Raw genomic sequence first — 22,329 nt, forward strand, 5'->3', positions numbered from 1 at the left:
TATTTAATCTCTTTGTATCAGATTACTACAGATGTATATGGACATGTTTACTGATCCCCTCCAATCACCATTTCATTTAGAAAATGATTTGAGGAAATGTATATCATGTAAGAGTTGGCATTTTTCTCAATATATTCCTTTTACACCTCCCAAACTGCACTGCTTTCTACTCTACCACTGCCTTATTCCCCTCCACACAACTAGGCCACAAACATCCTCACCCTATTTCTAGGGCTCTTGAACCAGAAGAGAGAGGTTTGTCAACTGCTTAAGTTAGCTGCAGTTAATTAAAAAAAAGTGATGACAGAATATATTATTGGCAGGCACTTTGGTGTTCTTAAACAATACTTTCAACTACTATAAGGTTTGTCATTCAAAAACAAGGGCTCAGAATTCTTTTCAGTTAAAAGATATAATTTGTAGGGTATACAAGAAATACTGGCTAGCTCAACATGACCATATTAGTAAGGAAAAAACATACTAAAGAATAAAAATAAAAACTCCTTAAAGAATCAGGAGATAATACAAAACTAAGAAATGAGTGAGAAAAGATAAGAGAGTAATAAGAATGAGGAAAAAAACAGAACCAAAACTACAAGTGTAATTGGTAGAATACCAGCATACTATCAACTTCAAGGCCCCTAATGTGTCCATGGTTCAGGCCTCTCACCCGTTTAATGTCTATTTTGAGCAGGACACAAAGTTGACTAAAGAGTAAAACAAAATGACCAAATTGTTATTTTTGAAATGGGGAATTTATTTACACTGCATATGACAGAGAAATGAGAATGCCAAGTATTTTGATATTAACACTTGAAATTACAATTCCATAGTTCCAGAAATCATGTTTGTTTGTTTGTTTATGGTTTGAGACACAGTCTCGCTCTGTTGCCCAGGCTAGAGTGCCGTGGCATGATCATGGCTCACTGCAGCCTCAATTTCCCAGATTAGCAAGTGGTCCTCCCACCTCAGCCTCCAGAATATCTGGGACTATAGCTGTGTGCCACCACATCCACCCAATTTTTAAATTTTTTGTAGAGATGGGTCCTCACTATGTTGTCAAAGCTAGTCTCAAAGTCTTGGCCTCAAGCAATCCTCCTATCTCAGCCTCCCAAAATCCTGGGATTTTAGGCGTGAACCCCTGAGTCTCGCCAGAAATCATGTTTTTGTAGAGTATTACAATTTAAAACTTAAAATAGAAAATTATTTTAAATGTATCAGAGTAAATATGAGAACAAATTAAAAAGTTAATCTATTTGATTTTGTATTGAAAAAAAAGTAAAAGTAATCCATGTAAAACTAAGAGGAAAAAATATATACTTTGAATTAGAGGCTTTAAAAAGGCAGACTTGAGGTAGAATAAATACAAACATTGAATTGTTTTCTACAAATTCAAAACTACAAAAATTATTTTTAAGGTGAACTGACTCGGTAAGATATGCATAGCAATTCTGGTGTAATCTCAACTTTAATTTGAATCTGTTACCAATTCCCCAGTTACTAATTCAAAAGTAGAAGATATATTTAAAAGCAGACTAATAAATGCATTTGAACTTCAATGACAAAGCAATGGTGCATGATCTCCCAAAGTATAATGAATTGGCATAAATTAAAAAACAAAAACACAAACACATAAGAAAAGCATTAATGTCACTACTATAAAAAAATGAAATTATATGCTTCCTTTATGCTAAATATTATTAAATATGTTAAGCAATTATGTTTTTCCAGCATGAGATGATCCAAAGTACAAGGCAAACTAGCAGGATGAAGAATTAAAAAAAAAAAAAAATCCACACATTAATAAGACAACCAAATATGAAATGTAGAGGTTACTATCACTGGTAAATTATAAAGATTTGCAAAGAAATTAGCCTATTTTAGTTTTAATTCCTACCAATGAAAATAGTAAGGTAGAGGCATCTGTGTTACTAACAAAATGTATATAATTCTTACCATCTTCAGATGCTGTTCCTAAATAAGAAAAATAAAACAATATTTCAACAGATTCTGCCAATGTTGATATTAAGACCTACCTCACAATCCCCAACCAACACTATAATGAAAGGGTAAAAACAAAAAGTAACTTTTAGTCTGAGAGCCTTAAATTAACTGTGGAAAGGTTCATTTTGAGAAAAACAAAATTTTAGGTAATCTAATGATTCACAGCACAGAGATAAATAGGTTGAAATGAGACAAATGAAAATAGCAAAATTCTATAGGAAAAACTTTTTGTCTGCTATATTTCATTCTTAAAATTTGAAACAGTATAAAAACTTAGAGAAATTAATCACTCGAGAAAATGTAACTCTGTAATTACTCTTTGAAAATGAAATTTTATAGATCTTTCCAAAGTAAAAATGTTTTCTCTGCATTTTCAAAAGGTCCATAAAGGAATCAGAAAAAACTAACTGGGAAACACAGAAATAAAATCGATGACCTAGGCCTCATTTGCCTATTTTCATCAAAGAATCTGCAAAGCCAAAAACCTATTAATCCAATTAGCTATTTATACAATATTTATGTGCATTCAAGATGTCAATGAAATCTATCAAAAATGACTAAGTACAAACATCATAACTCACCACTACTAAAGGGCAATAATATACATGTCTGTGTATTTTTTTAAACATAGGATTGAACATCAGTAAGCATAACACATCATATAACAGAAGTGACTCCTCAAATAGATTGATATTTCCTATCCAATCAAGAAAATATTTTGAACTGCAAAGTGATAGAAGTTTGTATTCAAAGGATCCAGTGTATCAATATTAGGATGTCTAAGGGTTTGATACATAGAAACTCTCTTCATGGGCTATCATTTCACTCAATATTTTATTATAATCATATAGAAAAGCAGAGTCTAATATAACTAGCAGTCATGTCCTTAACCCAAAGTTTAATAAATGTTCTATCTCATTAAAATAGAAGATTAGATCAATTTTACATTTACATAATAATTTACAGAAAAATATATAGTGTCTCTGTTTTTCCTAGATCTCATAATGTGACTTACAGATTTAGTATGGTAAGTTATTTTAAAAAGGTCAAGCTCATAGGTGACATTATAGTATCTGCCAAAGTGAAGGGAGAGTGTGGATAATATACTATCTAATATCAGACCAAAAATATCATACAGGGTTGTTACTGAACCAAGCCACTACAGATAAACTATAATCATTTGAATATTGCAATTTAAAAGGCAAAGCTTAAAGTTCAATTTTGTCTAAATGTTAGTTTACAATGCACTCTTAAAAAGTCAGCCTCTGTAATTTGCATTTCATTTTCAAAAATGATCATATGAATTTATCAAATATGTCATTTGTCATATCAGTTAGTAGACTAAAAAAGTGAATGAAATGACTTAGGAGACTCTTTTCCATTCTTCTGAACCCAATATTTTCCATGAGGACTTAACAAATAGAGAAAATTCAGAGGCATACTTCTAAGAGCTCAGGAAAACATTTTAAGTAATTGATTAAAGTTAAAACAAAGTCAAATAGTTACCTAGTATTTGAGTAGACTGGGATATGGTATGCCCAACAGATAAGCCTAGCTCCAAATTTATTCAGAGAATTATGTAGCTATTTTCACATTAAGGTTATTACTAAATAAGTATTAATAATATATTTTCAGAAATTAAGAGAAGAATGAACAAGGATATTACATCGAACCTAGGAGCCATAAAAATCTTCAGTAGAATTAGGAAAGGAAGTTCTTACCATCCAGCTTTTCAGAAGTATCCTCTTTGATGAAAGTGCAAGCAAAGAACAGAGGAAAACTTAGTATATTAGAAGAAATTATTTTTATAATTCCTAGAAAACATTTTCTTTAAGAAGACAAAATTTATAGCACAGACATATACATCAAGCTTGTTTTCAACTAAAACAGACTAGGAAATTAAACAAGATGTGAGATAAAGACTTCTCCTGATGTACTAAGTAGAGAATGTTTTCAAAAGTTGGCAATGAGTCTTATTTTCACCAGCCTAAAAAGAGAAAGGTTAGTGAGGCCCATGTCCCAGCCTTAGACTTTGCCATCATGCCATTCCCTGCTCTAGTCTATTTTCCCAGTCACAGTACCTTGTTTCTTTCCTCTCTTGCCTATAATATACCTCCACGTTCCAAACTTAGGCCTTCTCAACATTAGCCTCTGTTTACTACCTTGTTGCTTCCCCACCCACATCCTTTCTTAGAACTTTCTGCCCCTATAAAATTTCACATCTGGATGAATCTAACTCACTTCCTCTATTCTACTACTTGAGATGCCACACAGAGAAAATTATACAACCATGAAGTTATGCATACTGGCACTACTAGAAACTGGGATAAATATCTGACTTGGTATTTAGTGCCTGTGCTGAAAGGATTTAACATAGCAGGACTGATGTTGCTCTTAAAAAGTGTCTGCTTATGGGGCTGGCCTCTGGCAATCGTTTTGGATGCTCCCTATATTAATGATAAGGTTATTTTAAGAGTGTGTGAGGGAGTTTTAGGGACACTAAACTCTGCACCAGTGTGCCTAAGCTGTTTTTGCAAACAGTGTGATTTGTGGTCAATACCTCCTTTCTTTTTAGGAGTCTGGGATTCTCATAATTGTGGCTGGCTGTGCAAGCAGAGTACCTTATGTGACTACTCCCAATACCCTACTGACCTCCAAGCATGAGTCTTAAGCGAGATTCCACTGTGAACATGTTGCACTGCTGCATTTCTTTTTGTTTCTTGAGACAGTCTCGCTCTGTCACCCAAGCTGGAGTACAGTGGTGTGATCTCGACTCACTACAGCCTCCACCTCCCAGGTTCAAGCGATTCTTGGACCTCAGCCTCCTGGGCAGCTGGGACTATAGGCACCTGCCACCACATGTGGCTTATTTTTGTAATTTTAGTAGAGACAAGTTTTCACCATGTTGGCAAGGCTGGTCTCGACTCCTGACCTCAAGTGATCTGCCCATCTTAGCCTCCCAGAGTGCTGGGATTACACGTGTGAGCCACTGTGCCCAGCCTGAATTGCTGTATTTCATTGCTTGAGGAAGGAGTAGCCCCTCAGCCACCAGCTCTGGAAGACAAACTTTGAAAGCCTGTGCCTAGACTCCTTCAGACTATCTCACAAGTCTTTTTTTGACCTCTGCATCCTTTTGCTCTAATAAATGTCAGCCATGAGTGCCCCACCTCTTGTGTCTACTCCCCCTAAATGGCTATTCTAAACTTCAAGTCACCTCTTAGCACATGATCCTGACTCTGAATCTTCAGGCAGAAAGTCAAAACAACTTCCCCAATCACACTCTTCTAAATGCCCAATTTTCTAAAATACCGTATCTGTTATCTATTACCTCCTCCACTTCCTTCCCTTCTACATCAGTGAAATGGTTGACCCTTCCACATTCAAGACTATCTCCCAGGCTATGCTCCATGTCACATTTCTCATGCCTTTCACAGCAACTTAGCTACTAATTATCTTCTTTCATCCTTACACTTCTAACTTTTCCATCTCTACTACTTGCCACCTTAGAATACAAACATAATTAACTTCTCCGATCTCGTAAGACAATAAATTCTTTCAACCACAGATAATTCCTAGAGTATTCTTTCACCCCTTTTCTTGACCGTCAAGCATAAGAATAATGTGTAAAGATTCTCTTTTCAACTTCTCAATCAACCAACTAAAATCTGACTTCTGCTCATATGACCTCATTGAAACTATATTTTATTTTCCACTCAAGCAATTCCATAAACTCAATTGTTAGAATAAATATTCACAAATATGCACTCATACATCAAGGTTACCTTAACTTAAATTCCTATTTCCTACCACACCAATTTTCCTTTTTGGGCTGAAGTTAAAGGGTGAACTTCAAAACACTTATGATATCCCTGCTGCCAAAAAAGTTCAGTACTTTAGAAATAACAACAGCCAGTGGCAACTGCTTTAAGGAATGCTCTGAGTTTAATATTGAGTACAGTAAAAATATCTAATGACTTCTAAATCTTACCGAATCTAATCAGCATAGCTGTCTGCTAAGTGTTTTTTTTTTGAGACAGGGTCTTGCTCTGTCACCCAGGCTGGAGTATAGTGGTGTAATCACCACTCACTCACTGTAGCCTCGACTTCCCGGGCTCTAGCAATTCTCTCACCTCAGCCTCCCTAGCAAATGAGACCACAGGCATGTGCTACCAGGCCTGGTTAATTTTTGTTTGTTGGAGGTGGGGTTTTGCCATGTTGCCCAGGCTGGTGTTGAATTCCTGGGTTCAATCAACCCACCCACCTCGATCTCCCAAATGTTGGATTTACAGGTGTGAGTCACTGTGCTAGGCCTCTCTGCTAAGTTCTATACCACCATACACCAAGTGTCCACTGACAACTTCTAGTTTGAAGTCTCCCAGGGACTTCAAACTCAAAATGTATAAAACGCAACAAATTTTTAGCTGCTCATCCTTCAGCAACTTATCAACAACAGACTGAGAGATTCAGTACAGAGGCATATACTTCTGGATCCCTGGTACCTAGCAAAAACTAAGTACTCAAGTAAGTGTGTACTGAAAAATAACAGAACACTCCCTCTAATCTATATATGTACAGCCATAATAAGTGAGGCTCAAAGTAGAAGAAAACAGAGGTAATACCAGTCTCATGTGTGTAAAAAAGGCTACAGGAGACACATGGGGTAGGGTGAGGTGAAGGGAGAGGGGGAAAGGAGAACATCCTTTATCTAACCCCTGGAAAGAGCAACAGGCAGGTGGCTGATTGTCCCTGAGAGGAAACCTGGGTCAGATGAAGAAAAGAAAAAAGGAGTGGCACTTTTTATATTGAAACATGCGATTCAAACCTTAAATAACAATAGGTTCTTACCAAAAAATATATTGTTGCAAATTGGCTTTCTAGTGCATATTAAAGCACTTTAAATACAATATTCTCCTTCTGGTAAAAATAATACATATTAAATGTAATGTGTTTACTTTTAAAACTCAAATAGAGGGGTTTTTTTTCCAGTTTTCTTCCCACTTTGAAAAAAATTGAGATATAATTCAAACGTATCACAAAAGTTACCCTTTTATAGTAAATAATTCAGTGTTTTAAATATATTCAGCGTTGTGCAACCCTCAGCACTAATTCCAGAACATTTTTATCGCCCCCAAAATAAATCATGTACCAAGTAACAATCACTCCCTATTGCCTCCGTTTCTATCTCTCAGCAACAACTGATTTACTTTCTGATTTGGCAGACTTGCCTATTATATCCATTTCATATAATTGGAATCATACAATGCATGCGTGTTTGTGTTTGACTTTGTAATTTCAAAGTTTGATCCATCTTGAGGCAGACATTTTTATGCAATGTACTCTAAATTTTATGACAATAATATTCCATTCCATTGCATAGACATGTCCCATTTTGATTATCCATTTGCCAGCAAAAAGACACTTGGATTGTCCTTTTGGCTATTATGAATAATATTATGAACATTCATGTACAGCTTTTTGTGAGAACATACGTTTTCTGATCTCTTGAGTATATAACTAGGAGCAGAACTGCTGAGTCTTGTGGTGACTTTACATTTAACTTTTTGAAAAACTGTCAAACTATTTTCGTCATTTAACGTGTTGCAGTTTTCAGTATACAAGTCTTACACTTCTTTTGATATATTTATTCCTACATATTTTATTATTTTTACTGGTACTGTAATTATAATCATTGTCTTAATTTCCTTTCGGATTGTTCACTGCTAGTGCTTAGAAATACAACTGACCTTTGTACACTGATCTTATATCCTGCAACCCTGCTGAACTTGTTAATGCTCTAATAAATGTCAGCCATGAGTGCCCCACCTCTTGTGTCTAATCCCCCTAAACGGCTATTCTAAACTTCAAGTCACCTCTTAGCACATGATCCTGACTCTGAATCTTCAGGCAGAAAGTCACAGCAACTTCCCCAATCACACTCTTCTTAATGTCCAACTTTCTAAAATATCTTATCTGATATCTATTATTATCATCTGATATTATATATATATATATATTTGGTGGATTCCTTAGGATTTTCAACACACAAGATTGTGTTTTGTGCAAATAGAGATAGTTTAAGTTTTTCCTTTCCATTTTGGATACCTTCTATTTCTTTTCTTGCTTAACTGCCCTGGCTAGCACCTCCAATTTAACATTACTCCTAGGTGATGTAAATAGAGTAAGACTAGATATTCTTGTCTTGTTACTGACCTTAGGGGAAAATATCCAGTTTTTTTTTTTTTAACATCGGGTAGGATGCTAGCTGTGGATTTTTCAAAGAAACTCTTTATCAGGTTGAGAAAGATGACTTCTGTTCCTAATTTGCTGAGTATGCTTATCACAGAAGGGTGTTGAATTCTGTCAAATGCTTTTTCTGCAGCTACTGAGATGATCATGTGGTTTTTGTCATTTCTTCTATTAATATGGTACATTTGTTGACTGATCTTCACATAATGAAATAACCTTACATTCTTGGCAATGTAATGCTTTGAAACAAAAAAGTTTTCTGAAAATTAAAAGCAGTAATCAACCCACTGTTAACACCTTTGTATATATCATGCCAGCCCTTCATCTATGTATAATTTTACACAAAATGATGAAATTACTACATGCTATTTGGTAGTCTGCATAATTCAATCTCTGTTGAAAATATGTCTCGTTAATGGCTGCACAGCATACATAAAGATACAATATAACTCAACCATCTCCTCTGTTACATGTTAAGGTTGATGCTAATAACATGTTATTAAAAACATGAATATTCTTTTTTTTCAACATAATTGTCTAAACACTGAATTATTAGGGCAAAAATTCTGACTTAAAAACGCTTCACGGAATTCCTAAATCAGAACTTAGAAAAAGCGTCCCATCACTAATTCACATCAGTGTGCTTGATAAGGCCCTTTTTATGAAATTCTTGAAAACAGTGGGCACTACCCTTAACTTTCTTGTTATAGTTATAGGTCTATCAATTTGTATTTGTTTGATTATAGCTGAGGTTCAAAATTTATTGTTATTTGTTGGCAATTTTGATATATGCTTTTCCTGATATATGTAGGATTTTTTTCTATAAAATTAACTCATCCCTTTTTAATAGACTTGAAAAACTTCTCAACATTTTAACTTTTTTACTAGTATGTGGCAAAATCTTTTCTCCTTTTAGTTTTTGCTTACTTGATTTCACATTTTCATACTTTAGATTTAAATTCAAAAGATTTTCTCCTTCCTGGTTTATTTGCTTTTATAGGAATTCCTGTCCCAATCTGAGATCTGATGAATGCTCACCTGTTACGTCTTCATCAAGTTGCTTTATGTTTTTGTTCAATGTTTTTATCATCTGGAATATATTTCCACACGGTGCATAACATGATTCTAAATTAATTTTATACCAGATTGTAAATCATGTGTCTAAACACAATTTACTGAATAGTCTATTCCTCTTCACAGTTCTGAATGCAGCTGTGCCAACGTTATCATGTACTACATTCATACCTAAATTCTCTGCACTCTTACAGGTTGAGTACTCCTTATGTAAAATGTTTGGGGCCAAAAAAGTTTTAGATTTCAAATTTCGAAATATTTGCATTTATACTTAACTGATTGAGCATCCCTAATTCAAAAATCCAAAATCCCTTCTTTTTTTTTTGATAGAGTCTCACTCTGTCGCCCAAGGTGGAGTGCAGTGGCGTGATTTCAGCTCACTGCAACCTCAGTCTCCCAGGTTCAAGTGATTCTCCTGCCTCAGCCTTCCCAAGTAGCTGAGATTACAGGGGTCAGCCACCACACCCAACTAATTTTTACATTTTTAGTAGAGACAGGGTTTCGCCAAGTTGGCCAGGCTGGTCATGATCTCCTGACCTCAAATGATCCACCCACCTCAGTCCGAAATACCTTTGAATGTCATGCTGGTACTCAAAAGTTTCAGATTTTGGAGCATTTCAAATTTCAGATTTTCAGATTAGGTATGCTCAACCTGTATTGTGTTCTGGCAATTTGCCTGCTTAGTGTTCCACCAGTACTACCCAAAGGAAAAAAATGAAGCATGAAGAAGAGGTATACAATATGGATAACCAACCTCAACTTTTTAACATGATGGACATAAAAACATGAAAAAACCAAACTAAAAAGAGTTTTAGAATATATGTTTAGAGTTTGATTAGACACAGTAGAGCTTTGCAGTTCTCCCAGATCTCCAAAGGGCTTCACATTCTTTCTAAGAGAAAAGAAGTAGGAGAAAGAGAACAGGAAAGCTAGATACAAGGCCAATTCCTTTCCCAAACCCCGTTAGTAACCAGTGGCTAGATGTGGTAAAAGTGCAGTTATGAAAATTCTACAGGCAATCATGGCCTCTAGAATTGTTTCTTTGATCAAGATGATGATGAGGATAAGAGAAAAGGAGAAACAAGGCAGCTCAGATTACTCAGAAGCATGTCCAAAATATAGAATCACATTAAAACATAGGAACTTTCCTTAAATAACAAGAATGAATAGAAATGATTGCAGTATATGAACCTGTCTTCACAGAGGCCAGGGAGATAACACTGTACAATTTTCCATAATCAGTTGTCTTACCTAGAGATGCATAGGAACCTGGATTCAGGGCACCTGCACCTAACCGCCCGCTTCGCACAGACTGTCCTGCAGCATGATGTGCCTTGGCACCAGCGGCAGCATTCACATCAATGTCACTTCGTGAACGCTGCAGGCTTCCTGGAAGGGAACTGGCTTTGCTGCTGCCAGCTGATACTATGAAAGACAAAGCAAAGGTAAGTTCTATCATTTAAATCACTGAAAACGTGAAAATTATATAAACCTGCCCATTATCAGCTAATCTGACGACAAATGGGCAACAAAAAGGCAGTGGTCAAATAGACAGTACCATCAAGTATTTAAAGTCAGAATGTCTCAGTTTCAATCACAATGAAGTCTTCAGCAATTTTCTCAGTATTTTCTACCTTGTTTCCTCTCCCATAAAATGGGGAAAATGGTGACATTCTGACCATAAAACTCACAGGACTGTTTTGTAGATGAAGAGATGATGTTTAGAACTAATTTATGAAAAGGAAGTACTGTACAAGATGAATAGAAAGCAGCAGTATTATTTTTTACTATGAGAAAAATGCAAGAACAACTAGTCCAGGAATAGAGATATTCAGAAATTAATGGAGGTTCTGCCACTCCATGGCAATGCAAATTAAGTCATTCAATTTCTGGTCTTTAGTCTTTCAGTTTTTAATTTTTATTTATTTTTATTTCTTTGAGACAGAGTCTCGCTCTGTCACCCAGCCTGGAGTGCAGAGGCGTGATCTCAACTCACTGCAACCTCTGCTTCCTGGGTTCAAGCGATTCTCCTGCCTCAGCCTCCCAAGGAGCTGGGATTATAGGTGTGCGCCACCATGTTCAGCTAATTTTTGTATTTTTAGTAGAGACGGGGTTTCCCCATGTTGGCCAGGCTGGTCAGTTTTATAAACTGTCAGTCATGACCCATTAGTAGGTTGTGAAATCAACTGAGTGCGCCATGAGAAGCATTATGAAGAAATGTAACGAAATGAAACGGAATGGAAAACAGAGGGCATCACAAGTAAGAGTAAGTACTGCTTCCCGGAACTTCAGGTTATACATGTACACATATAAAGGTACAGTGCCTATGTGTGGTGCTGGCTTACCATGTAAAATGATCTTCTCACTAAAGAGCACAGCAAAAGAGTTTGAAGGCTACTGTTTTAAAGATAAAATAGGCTATAACTCTTTAAGAGAAAATTACCTCTTCCAGCCACGGTTGATGGATTTGCTGTAGACCATTTGGATGAAAAAGGGCGACTGCAAGGTATAAGAAATGCTTTTAGTAAGAAGACAATTTAACATTTCTCTGATAAAAACCAATAAAATACTACTGAATTTTGTGGAAAGTTGAGAAGTACTTCTTTTTTTTTTTTTTTTTTTTGAGACAGAGTCTTGCTCTGTTACCCAGGCTAGAGTATAGTGCCACAATCATGGCTCACTGCAGCCTTGACCACCCAGACTCAAGTGATCCTCTCACCTCAACCTCTCAAGTTAACTGGGCCTACAGGTGCATGGTACCAAGTGTGGCTAATTTTTGAATTTTTGATAGGGATTGGGTTTCCTTATGTTTCCCAGGCTAGTCTCAAACTCCTGGGCTCAAGTGTTATCCTCCTACCTCAGCCTCCCAAAGTGCTAGATTTATATGTGTGAGCCATGGTGCCTAGCTGTTACTTCTAATTTTAACTTTCCCTTTACAAATCACTTTAGAACAGTTTCTCCAAATCATCACATATCAATGGTGCCTCAATTAGCTATGAAGCAAAAATAAAATAACTGACAATGAATATAGACTGTAAGCCCTGCAGAGACAGGGATCAGGTTGCCTTTATTCACTCTGCTCCTCAACATACATCATAATAACCACAGAAGAGGACTCGATAACAGCACTATTATCATTCACTTGTATCCTGAGATATTTTACTTAGAAGAAAGGGGTAGTGTTATCACTAGCACACAGGAAACTCAACATAAACCAAAGTCTCTCTCACCTAAGTTGTCAGGGGTTATGTCTGTGTAACGTTTAAGATAACCATATTATTTTTATAACTATCTCCTAAAATTTTTAATCTCTTAGATTGAGGCAGATCACTTCAAGGTTCATAGAATCTAAAGTTGTTTATGTTTAAAAATGTTATAATAGAGCAATATAAAATATCTTGCTTTAGATCCTTTGTCCTCAAAGTATGGTCCATGAACAAACGGCATTTAGCATCACCTAGGAGCTTGCAAAAAAAAATGAAAAATCTCAGACCTCAACCCCAAAATTATTGAATCAGATTCTAGATTCTAACAAGATCTTCAGGTAATTCGGATATACTTTAAAGTTTGAGAATAGTTAATAAAAAGAGAACAAAAGCAACAAAGACAGCTCATTACAGATGAGGTTTAAATAGAAGTTTAAACAGAAATTTAAATAAGTTTAGATAGGTCATTATTCCTACAATAATTATTTTCGAAATCAGAGCATATCTGCTTTTATTCTGAAAAACCTGTAAGAAACTAAACTGTAGTACAGTATTTGCATGACCCAGTGAGTGCCTGCTTAAATTCTTTAAGCACCCTAGGTGCCTCACTTGCCTCACCCTGGTCCCCCAGTCCTCCATCCGAGTTGCCAAGGCAACCAGCAATCTTTGTGGTGGTCAAGATCCCAAAAAGTAAGGAATTACAGAGGTAAGCTGACATTCTCTACTTCTGTTTTTTTGAGAAAGAGCCTTGCTCTGTTGCCCAGGCTGGAGTGCAGTGGCATGATCTCAGCTCCCTGCATCCTCTGCCTCCCAGGTTCAAGAGAGTCTTCCGCCTCAGCCTCCTGAGTAGCTGGGATTATAGGCACCTGCCACTGCACTCGGCTAATTTTTGTATTTTTAGTAGAAGTGAGGTTTCACCATGTTGGCCAGTCTGGTCTCGAACTCCTGACCTCAGGTGATCCGCTCACCCTGGACTCCCAAAATTCTGAGATTACAGGCATGAGCCACCATGCCCAGCCTAAGCTGACATTCTCTGAGCTACTCTTCCCTGGGGAAATCTGCAGATACATGGAGCAGGGCAAGCGCTCACAAAGATGGACAGGGCCAGTGCTAGGAAGTAGAGAAGACATTGGAAATTTTAGCAACCTCATAGGGCTAGAGAGACAAAAAACAGGGTTATGGCTGCCAAAGCAGCAAGGATTTGAGGTAGCTGACATTATGATGAGAATGGAGTTACAGAGAACTAAGTCAGACACTAGATCATGTTGTCCCTTGATGGATTTCCAGAATTTTTAAGCTGTGCAAGAGGTTAGAAGGAAAGCAGTAGAGTTTTTTCTACCAGTCATACAGTGTTGCACAAGAATTCTCAAGAAAACTACTGAATCTCCATTATAATTCCTCCATTAAATGGGCTATTTATAATAAGTACTATTTTTGTGGTATTAAAAAAAAATGTAGTGCTTTCCAAGCTTTCACAGACATGAATATAAACGTGAATCTCGAATTCTTTACCCAAAGAGAAGGAGTTACGCTGGCAAGTAATCCAACCCTTGAAACAACAGGACAAAATCAGTATAAGTATATTTGCGTTACCATTCCTTCAAGGCTTTACGTGAAAACAAACAGATGGATATTCAAGTATGCAACTTAAGAAAGTTTAGGGAGTTGAGGAGAGGAAGAGACTAGTAATCATCATTTATATGATCTTACTTAAGACTTTCCTGTGAGCTAGATGAGGACCTGTCTGATTGTGGAAGAGATGCTACACTGCCAGAACTCTTTAAGTAAGTTTGAAGACTCTTCTGATAAGATGGCTCAAGGGAATTATATAATGTTTCAGCTTCACCAGGAAAGTGGTTTCTAAGACCCATATATGTCCTGTTAAAAAAAAAAAAAAGAAAAGTAGATGAAATAATAGCTTTACATAATTAGACATTAACAGTAAAATGTGTACATTCAAGAAGGATGAAGATAACCCCATTGGTTTTCAACATTATCTGCTCTGTAACAGGTGAACACTTTCTAAATTTAACAAGTTCCCATGGAAAGACCGAAGGCTTTTGAGAAAAGCAGATCTCAGTTCAAAACCTGCTGTGCCACTTAGGGTTTGTATGGTCTTGGGTAAACCCCTAAGTGTCTAAATTTCAGTTGCCATCTATGGAGATAACACTATCTTTGGAGGATCATTCTAAGGATCAGAAAATAATATACAACAAGTACCTCATACGATATCAGATACAAAATACAAACCTAATAAATGATATTTCTTTTTATTCATGATGAACGTGAATAGGTTGTAATTAAAAAAATAATACTAATGATTACATATCAGTGGCAATATGTAGCAGGCTATTAGATGTCTAGTACAGATTTAATGGAGAAAAAACAATCTTAATTTTACTGGAGAGCGAGTCAAGTAAAATACTTACTTAGGCACTTTATTTTCATTTTCCCAATACATTTTGTTTAAAAAAAAAGACAGATTAACCTGTCACAAAAATATGCTACACCGACTTACTTTCTTGCCTCCACTCTGGCCTCAGCATCGGCATCATGAATTCCCTTTTTAATAGTTTCAACCAAGACGGCTGCATGTCTATAAAATAAATACATCTTTAGAGTTATGATAAATCTTCATGTTTCACCACAAATGATACTTACTGCCTATATGCTACATATTAATCACAAAGGGGGTAGGTGAGGTAAATAAAAATAAATTAATTAGTACACAATAATAAATCTAAGACCATAAGGTTTTCTAATTATCTGGCCCATATGTTTTATTTATGTATGGTTTCCTTCTGACAATCCAATCACTATAAATCAAAAAGTAATTATTTTATATGGAATCCAGATAGTGTATAAATATACAGTACCTAAATTTTTAACTTTTAATAAATTAGAGAAAAAAGAATTTTCTGTGTGGTTCCTCACTAATCCACTATTGTAGAAATTATTTGCTAAGTGTGATCAGTTGCGATCTGACCAAATCTGAATAATAGCTGTCACAAAAGAACACAAAAAAACTTGAAATTATATTATGCCTACATTAAACAACAAATTCAATTTTTTAAAAACGAGCTTTAAGAAGTCAAGAATTTTCAAGAAAATGCAAAATTAGCACTGTATCTCCCAAACTTCAAACTTGAAACTAATGAGAAATATAGCCAGGCAAACAGCCAGCAACCAATCAGTTGCCCACATTTTCCTCTCCTTCATCTCAGAGTTACATTAGACATTGCCCAGTATATACCTGACCAATGACATCTAACAGTTGGTGTGGAGAAACTTACCCCAAAATATCTCTTTTTAAAAATCTCTTTCCTCTGAAAGGAAGCTCCTTCCATCTTAAATCATTCATTACATGATTGACTGCATCTCAGGAAACTTATATCATATGACTAGAGACACATTTTTAAAATTTGCCCAACTCAACTTGGAGTATCTTATATAATCCATTCTATTCGAGAAACCCTTACTCATTCCACAAAGAAGAAAATCATACAATTCATAGCTCTAATGATTAAGAGGGGTACAATACTACCACAGCTTTAAAGGAAAACCAGTATAAATAACCTTTGAAGGAAAATGAGAAGTAATGTAAAACCAATACCATCAACTTCTAAAGAACTAGTGACAATGGGGAGGGAAGCTGAGGAAGGAAGAGGCAATGCATACCTTTCCAATGAATGAGTCTGCCACTCCTGTAACAATAAATCTAAAAATTCAAATGAACGTCTGAAAAATAAAAGTTAAATAACTAAATGTTGTATTGAGGAATACATTAACACTTTCTTTTATACTACTACACGTTGCCCCCAAATTTAAGCATAAGACATGATTTTTAGATATCTTGTTTTTTTTTTCAGACTGAGTTTCGCTCTTGTTGACCAGGCTGGAGTACAAAGCGCCATCTCAGCTCACCACAACCTCTGCCTCCCGGGTTCAATCAATTCTCCTGCCTCAGCCTCCCAAGTGGATGCAATTAATGCTATGCTAAACAGCTCAAAAAGGTTTTAAGAGTTCCTCATAATTTTAATTTAAAATGTTTGTCAAATATAAAACTTAAGGCTGGGCACGATGGTTCACATCTGTAATCTCAGCACTTTGGAAGGCTGAGGTGGGTGGACCACTTGAGGCCAGGAGTTCGAGACCACTCTGGCCAACATGGTGAAACCCTGTCTCTATTAAAAATACAAAAATTAGCTGAGCGTGTGGCATGTGCCTGTACTCCCAGCTACTCGGGAGGTTGAGGTGGGAGAATCGCTTAAAACCGGGAGGTGGAGGTCGCAGTGAGCCAAGATAATGCCTAGGGAACAGAGTGAGAACCTGTCTCAAAGAATAAAATATAAAAAAATTTAACAAGTTTCACTTATTAATTAAAAAATATTTATTAAACATCTATACACTTGACATTGAAGATATACAGTGGTGATTAAGAAAGGCACAGTAATCTGAATCTTTCATTTTTATAGTGTGTCCTTAAATATGTATGTATATGACTTTATATAAAGTTTGTGTACATTTTCTCCTAAGTCCTCTATTTCTCAGTTTCTTCAACTCTCTCCTACTTGAGCTCCTCTCCTTCCTTGGTATTTGATGACACAGCTCTGTCTTGTATTTCTCCTTTGATTAACATTTTTTCCTCCACTTTCCTTAAACAGATGCTCACCTGGTTGGTGCCAATATTAGCCCACTTATCTTTTTATTGTCTTTCTACTGGGGCAACATCACCTGTACCCTGAGTTCTGCCTATGAGATATCATTATCACATCTAGTCCTACATCTCCAGCATTGGTCTGTCACTTCAGCAGTTAAATCGAAGTTCAAACTAGTTTATGGATATCTCCACATAGGCAGTGAATGTCAACTCAAACACTTCATAGAAAACAATGAATTAATTCTTACCCTTTCAAATCTTCTCTTATAGCTTATGAATTACAGATCAGGAAATGAGAAATGGAGAGGTTAAATTAACTTGCTCAAAGTGATAGAGCTAGGACTTAAACCCTGGCATTCTGACTCCAGAGCTCACAGTATGAAGCACTTGACACCACCCTCCTCATCTATATTCAATTTCTACACAAAAAACATCTTTTGAATTTGTTAAATAAAACCGCCTTCAATCAATTATCAACACAGTTCTGGTAGAGACTCTGCCTCTCTTCTATGAATTATAACAACTCCTACCTAATTAAACAATGCTTTTCATTGTTTCTTTTCAATCACTTTCATAGCTAGAGTAAAAACTAGTGAGGAGTAAAAATTCCTCACTAAAAACCTACAACCGTCAAAGATTCCTACTATCTACGAAATAATGTCAAAATTCCTCCTCATAACATTCAAAGCCCTCCACACTATGACCTAAGCTACTCTCCAGCCTTCAACCAGCCTCTTTTCCCTTTGAAACCTTCCACTTATCATATGTTCTGGCCTCAGGGGACTCTGACGGCTCTGCAACATATGGCATAGCTTTCTACTTCTGCTTAGGCTGTACTCCACTCACTCTCCCTACAGTTAAAGGATTGCTCCTCATTTTTAAGGCAATTCTATAATATGTTTTCTGATTTTGTCTTCTGTCACATTCGTATTTCTCCAATTACTATTTTCCTCAGTTTAAGACAGAGGTTGGTTAACCTGTTCTGTAAAGGGTTGGACAGTAAATATTTTAAGCTTTGTGGACCACATACAGTTTCTGTCTCATATTCTTCCCTCCACAACCCCGCATGTTTTAAACCACGCTTTAAAAATGCAAGTAACACCCTTAGTATGTAGGCTGTACAAAACCAGACTGTTGGTCACATTTTACCTGCAAGCTGTTGTTTGCTGACTCCTGACACAAGACATGTGACTGAACAACTATTATCAAAACTCTGAACCACTTAAAATAACAATGTCTTATTCAGCTTCTTCCTAATAAAGTATTTAATTAAATATATTTATCTAATTAAAAAGGTAGAATTCTTTATAAACATCAAGTATACAAATCTTGTTTCTCCTGTCTTTATTATTGTTGGTTACACTGGTGTGGAAATTTGTCAGAATCAAAATGAAGTCACTCTTGTTAAAACACACACACACACACACACACACAAACAGAGCTGAGGAAGGCCATTAAGGGAGCGCTCTCATGCATAAATGACTGATAACAAGAGCTATCATCAATGACTCCAAAAAAACACAACCTTTCACAAAGGCTACTACAACCTTACCAAAAAAAAAAAAAAAAAAAAAAAAACTTTGCAAGGACATCTACCCAGCAACTGCCTGTCCAACCTCAACCTGGCTTCACCCTTGTTACCGATCCTTGTAGCCAAGGATAAGTACCTCAAAACAATTATGTAAGCCTCCTCATCTTTCCTTTAAAAACCTTTGTTTTTCTTTATCTTCCTGAATATGCACATAGTTTACTGTTTCATGCATATTACCACTGCAATGCTCATTCCTGCATAAATACTAATATCGTTTTCTTTCAGAGGGCCTCTCTGATATTTAGGTTGACAGGTATGATGTTAAAAATTGTAGAAACAGGAGAGAGACACAGAGACAGAGACAGACACTAATTGAAAGACCTGCCTGATAGGGCTATTTACTTTGTTCCAAATACCAGGTTATATTCTACTAATATGTATCTCATTTAATCCTTATGTTCTATGGGGCTGACAGTATTAGCCCTACTAACTATGCAGGGACTACGATTCAGAGCAGTTAATCAGTTGCCTAAGGTAGAACTGTCAGTGGCAGTTGTAGGACTCTAGCCCAGACCTGACTCTCTACTCCTTGTTCTCTGAAAACCAAGGCAACCAGCAGCCCAAATAAACCAAAGCTTAATATGATAAAACTGAGAAAAGTGGGTGCTCATAATAATCACTTCATCCCTTCTCCCTTACATGAAATATGATTTTTTTAAAAAACCCACTTTTTTAATGATTTTCTGGAAGGCAAGAAATTAATGACCAATTCTTGCACCAGACCAAGAATTAAACAATGCAGTATCAGAGCTATGTCAAAAATAATAATATTAATTAAAAAAAATTAAACTTACCTCCTCACTGGAACTGATTTTGATGTGCAATTGCTTGTTATTAAAGGTATAAGTCTGGGTACATGAGTATGCTGAAAAAGATGTTTTAGAAAAGGTTGAAAATACTATGCACTTCACATAGTGCTTTCTTCTATTTGCCTTACATTCAAGTATTTAGTTATGTTACAAGAAGACAGAAAGACCAGAAAAGAAAGAAATCAAGACCAGTCTTGAAAAGTTTTCCCCAATTAAAGTAACAGTAATGATGATACAGTTTCAAAAGGACAGGTGTGGATGTAATATTACATAACAAAGAAAACTTAACTCTGTAACTGCAAAGAACTGTTGGATAATACAGTTTTGGGGGAGGGGGAGTACTAAGGCAGCTAAATTTTCTGAAGTACCTCGGCTATTGCTGGTAAAAAAAATCGTAATTACAATGTCATCAAAGCAGGTAGTTAAGTGAATCTATATCCCTAACTACTGGGAATGGACTGTGAAATGGTGATTTTAATAGAACTTTCACTTTATTCTGGCTGAATCATATATCTCTAGAATTCAAGTAGAAGTTCAATACACATAATCTTCTGATTTCTATTGGTAATTACTATTCTCTTCTTCAGTGAAGCAAACACTAAAAAGTTCATAATAGACATTAACATAAACATACATTTAATTCCTTAAATCTCCTGTATTCCTTCTGAGCTAATGGTACAGGCTGGGTTATCTAGGAAGCAGGCTATGAGATGGAGTTTAGCATGCAGGATATTTGTTAGGAAATGCCCTTGAAAGACAAATATCACATGTTCTCACTCATGTGGGAGATAAACTAAGGTGAACCTCATGAAGATAGAAAACAGGCTAGTCATGATCAGAGACTAGGAAGAATAGTGGGGAGTGGGGGATGAAAAGAGGTTAATAGGTATAGAGCTAGAACAAATAAGATATAGTGTTCAATAGATCAGTGGGGTGACTATGGTTAACAACAATCTATTGTACACTCAAAATAGCTAAAAGAGAATAATCAGAATGTCCCTAGCATAAAGAAAAGTATTTAAGGTAATGAATTCCTAATTACCCTAATTTGACCTTTAAACATATGAATGCATTAAAATATCACACGTACTCCCAAAATATGTACATCTATTATATATTAATTTTTTGTAAGTGCCCTTGAGATTAGCACCTGTGGAAGTGAGAAGAAGGAAGCAGGAGTGGAGTGGGCAGAGGAAGAAATGGAACTTTGATACAACCCAAGGCTATCTTTGCCCAAAGCCATTAGAAAGCTCTAGAACTAAAATGCTCCCTCAGAACACTCTTGAATTGGTCCTACATGGCCAAACCTTTATATAAACTTCCACATCCATCAGTCATTGGATACAGGTAATACTGGGAAGGGCAAGACCTTGAGAAAGGCAGCTCTCTAGCTGAAATAATCCTTTAAAAGACTGGCAGCTAAAGGCTGTCTACTAACAGTTCTCCTGGCACTGGAGAAGTAAGTTTTTCGTTGAAGGATATGGCACAACAGTGTTTGCCACAGCTATCTCAACCAAAATAAAAGAAAAAACCTTTTATCAGCTACTGCAGAGAGAAACCATTTACAGACTTGAAGCTGTTGAAGATGAGAATGCAAGAAAGTGTGCTGACACGCCTGTTAGTCAACTGTCCAATTCAGCATGGAAGGACTCTGTGGACCTGCTCCCAACAGCATCTACAAGAGCCCATTTCCCAAACATTATTGTGGAGGTAAAGCCCATGGAGATCCCCTAGCCACAACTATGAAGGAGGTCTTACTTACCACACTCCTCCTCTTTCTTTTCTAACCTCCCAAGAAGCCTAATGCTGGGTTAACCAGTGGCAAGGACGGGGAAATAAACTGACCTAATGATTGCTACATCACATTTAGGGGGAACTGTACCAAAGGAAAGTAAAAAATTACTTCAATTATAGAAAAAGCATTTAATCAAACACTAAGTCAGAAAGATTTACACTTTATTAATACAAGTTGACAATGGGGGGGGAAGCTTCTCTAAAATTAAAAAGAGAATTAGAAATTAAGCAGAGCAATCTAAGGAAGCAGACCCTTAGGAAAAAAAACAGAAAAACTTTGGGTAACATTTAAAAATCATTGTATTATTGGTGAGATGACAGGCTAGTATAATAACATAAAAAAGTTTGTTTAAAATGAGCAATTTGAAAACAAAGGATAAAGAGTAAAGCCTGAGAATCACAAAATGGGTACTTTAAAACAAGTAGAATTTAAAGGAATTTTTCCTGAGAATACACATAGATGTAAGACAAAGAGACAAAAAGTTACTCAAAAAATGATAAATGACATCGAGGATTTCAGAATTTGTGTAACAAAAGTAAGAGCAGGAAAAAATCTGAGCAAATAAGAATTAAATAAAGATTCATAAAAATTAACATAAGTTTAAGATAAACCCATTTCAGTCAAAAATCCTTGTCTACTGTTTAAGAATAGTATTAGTAAAAGACAATTGACTCCTAGACCTGCTGTCGGGAAACTCTTCATGCAAAGGGACTACTTATAAAACTTCCTAAAGGTTGTTTGGTGGTGGTGGTGGTGGTGGTTTTACTATAAAATAATCAAATAGTCTCACTTTTAGAGACAACAATAAAAAGTTAAGAAAACAGGCCAGATGTGATGGTTCATGCCTGTAATCCCAGCACTTTGGAAGGCTGAGGCAGGAGGATTGCCTTACCTTCCCAAAGTGCAGTGATTAAAGGTGTGAGGCGTGAGCCAGGAGGTCAGAA

The 22,329-nt window shown here is 36.1% G+C and overlaps 1 protein-coding gene across 50 annotated transcripts in view; it reads right to left on the bottom strand.

Annotated features, from left to right (window-relative positions):
- The window catches only part of CLASP2 (cytoplasmic linker associated protein 2), a 246,743-nt gene that overhangs the window by 107,590 nt on the left and 116,824 nt on the right, over positions 1–22,329 (bottom strand). For 43 of the 50 annotated variants that reach the window (XM_035278616.3, XM_035278611.3, XM_035278606.3 and 40 more), the window contains 8 exons: positions 19,576–19,646; positions 16,209–16,268; positions 15,049–15,126; positions 14,241–14,408; positions 11,768–11,823; positions 10,576–10,749; positions 3,726–3,749; positions 1,957–1,974 (listed from right to left, as the gene is read on the bottom strand). In XM_035278616.3, the coding sequence (XP_035134507.1) occupies positions 1,957–1,974; positions 3,726–3,749; positions 10,576–10,749; positions 11,768–11,823; positions 14,241–14,408; positions 15,049–15,126; positions 16,209–16,268; positions 19,576–19,646 (649 nt within the window). The remainder of the gene's footprint in view (positions 1–1,956; positions 1,975–3,725; positions 3,750–10,575; positions 10,750–11,767; positions 11,824–14,240; positions 14,409–15,048; positions 15,127–16,208; positions 16,269–19,575; positions 19,647–22,329) is intronic. The other 7 variants (XM_035278612.3, XM_054247319.2, XM_078354512.1 and 4 more) reach the window with 1 other exon arrangement.

The sequence above is a fragment of the Callithrix jacchus genome, chromosome 17, assembly GCF_049354715.1.
Source record: "Callithrix jacchus isolate 240 chromosome 17, calJac240_pri, whole genome shotgun sequence".
Classification (NCBI taxonomy): Eukaryota; Metazoa; Chordata; class Mammalia; order Primates; family Cebidae; genus Callithrix; species Callithrix jacchus.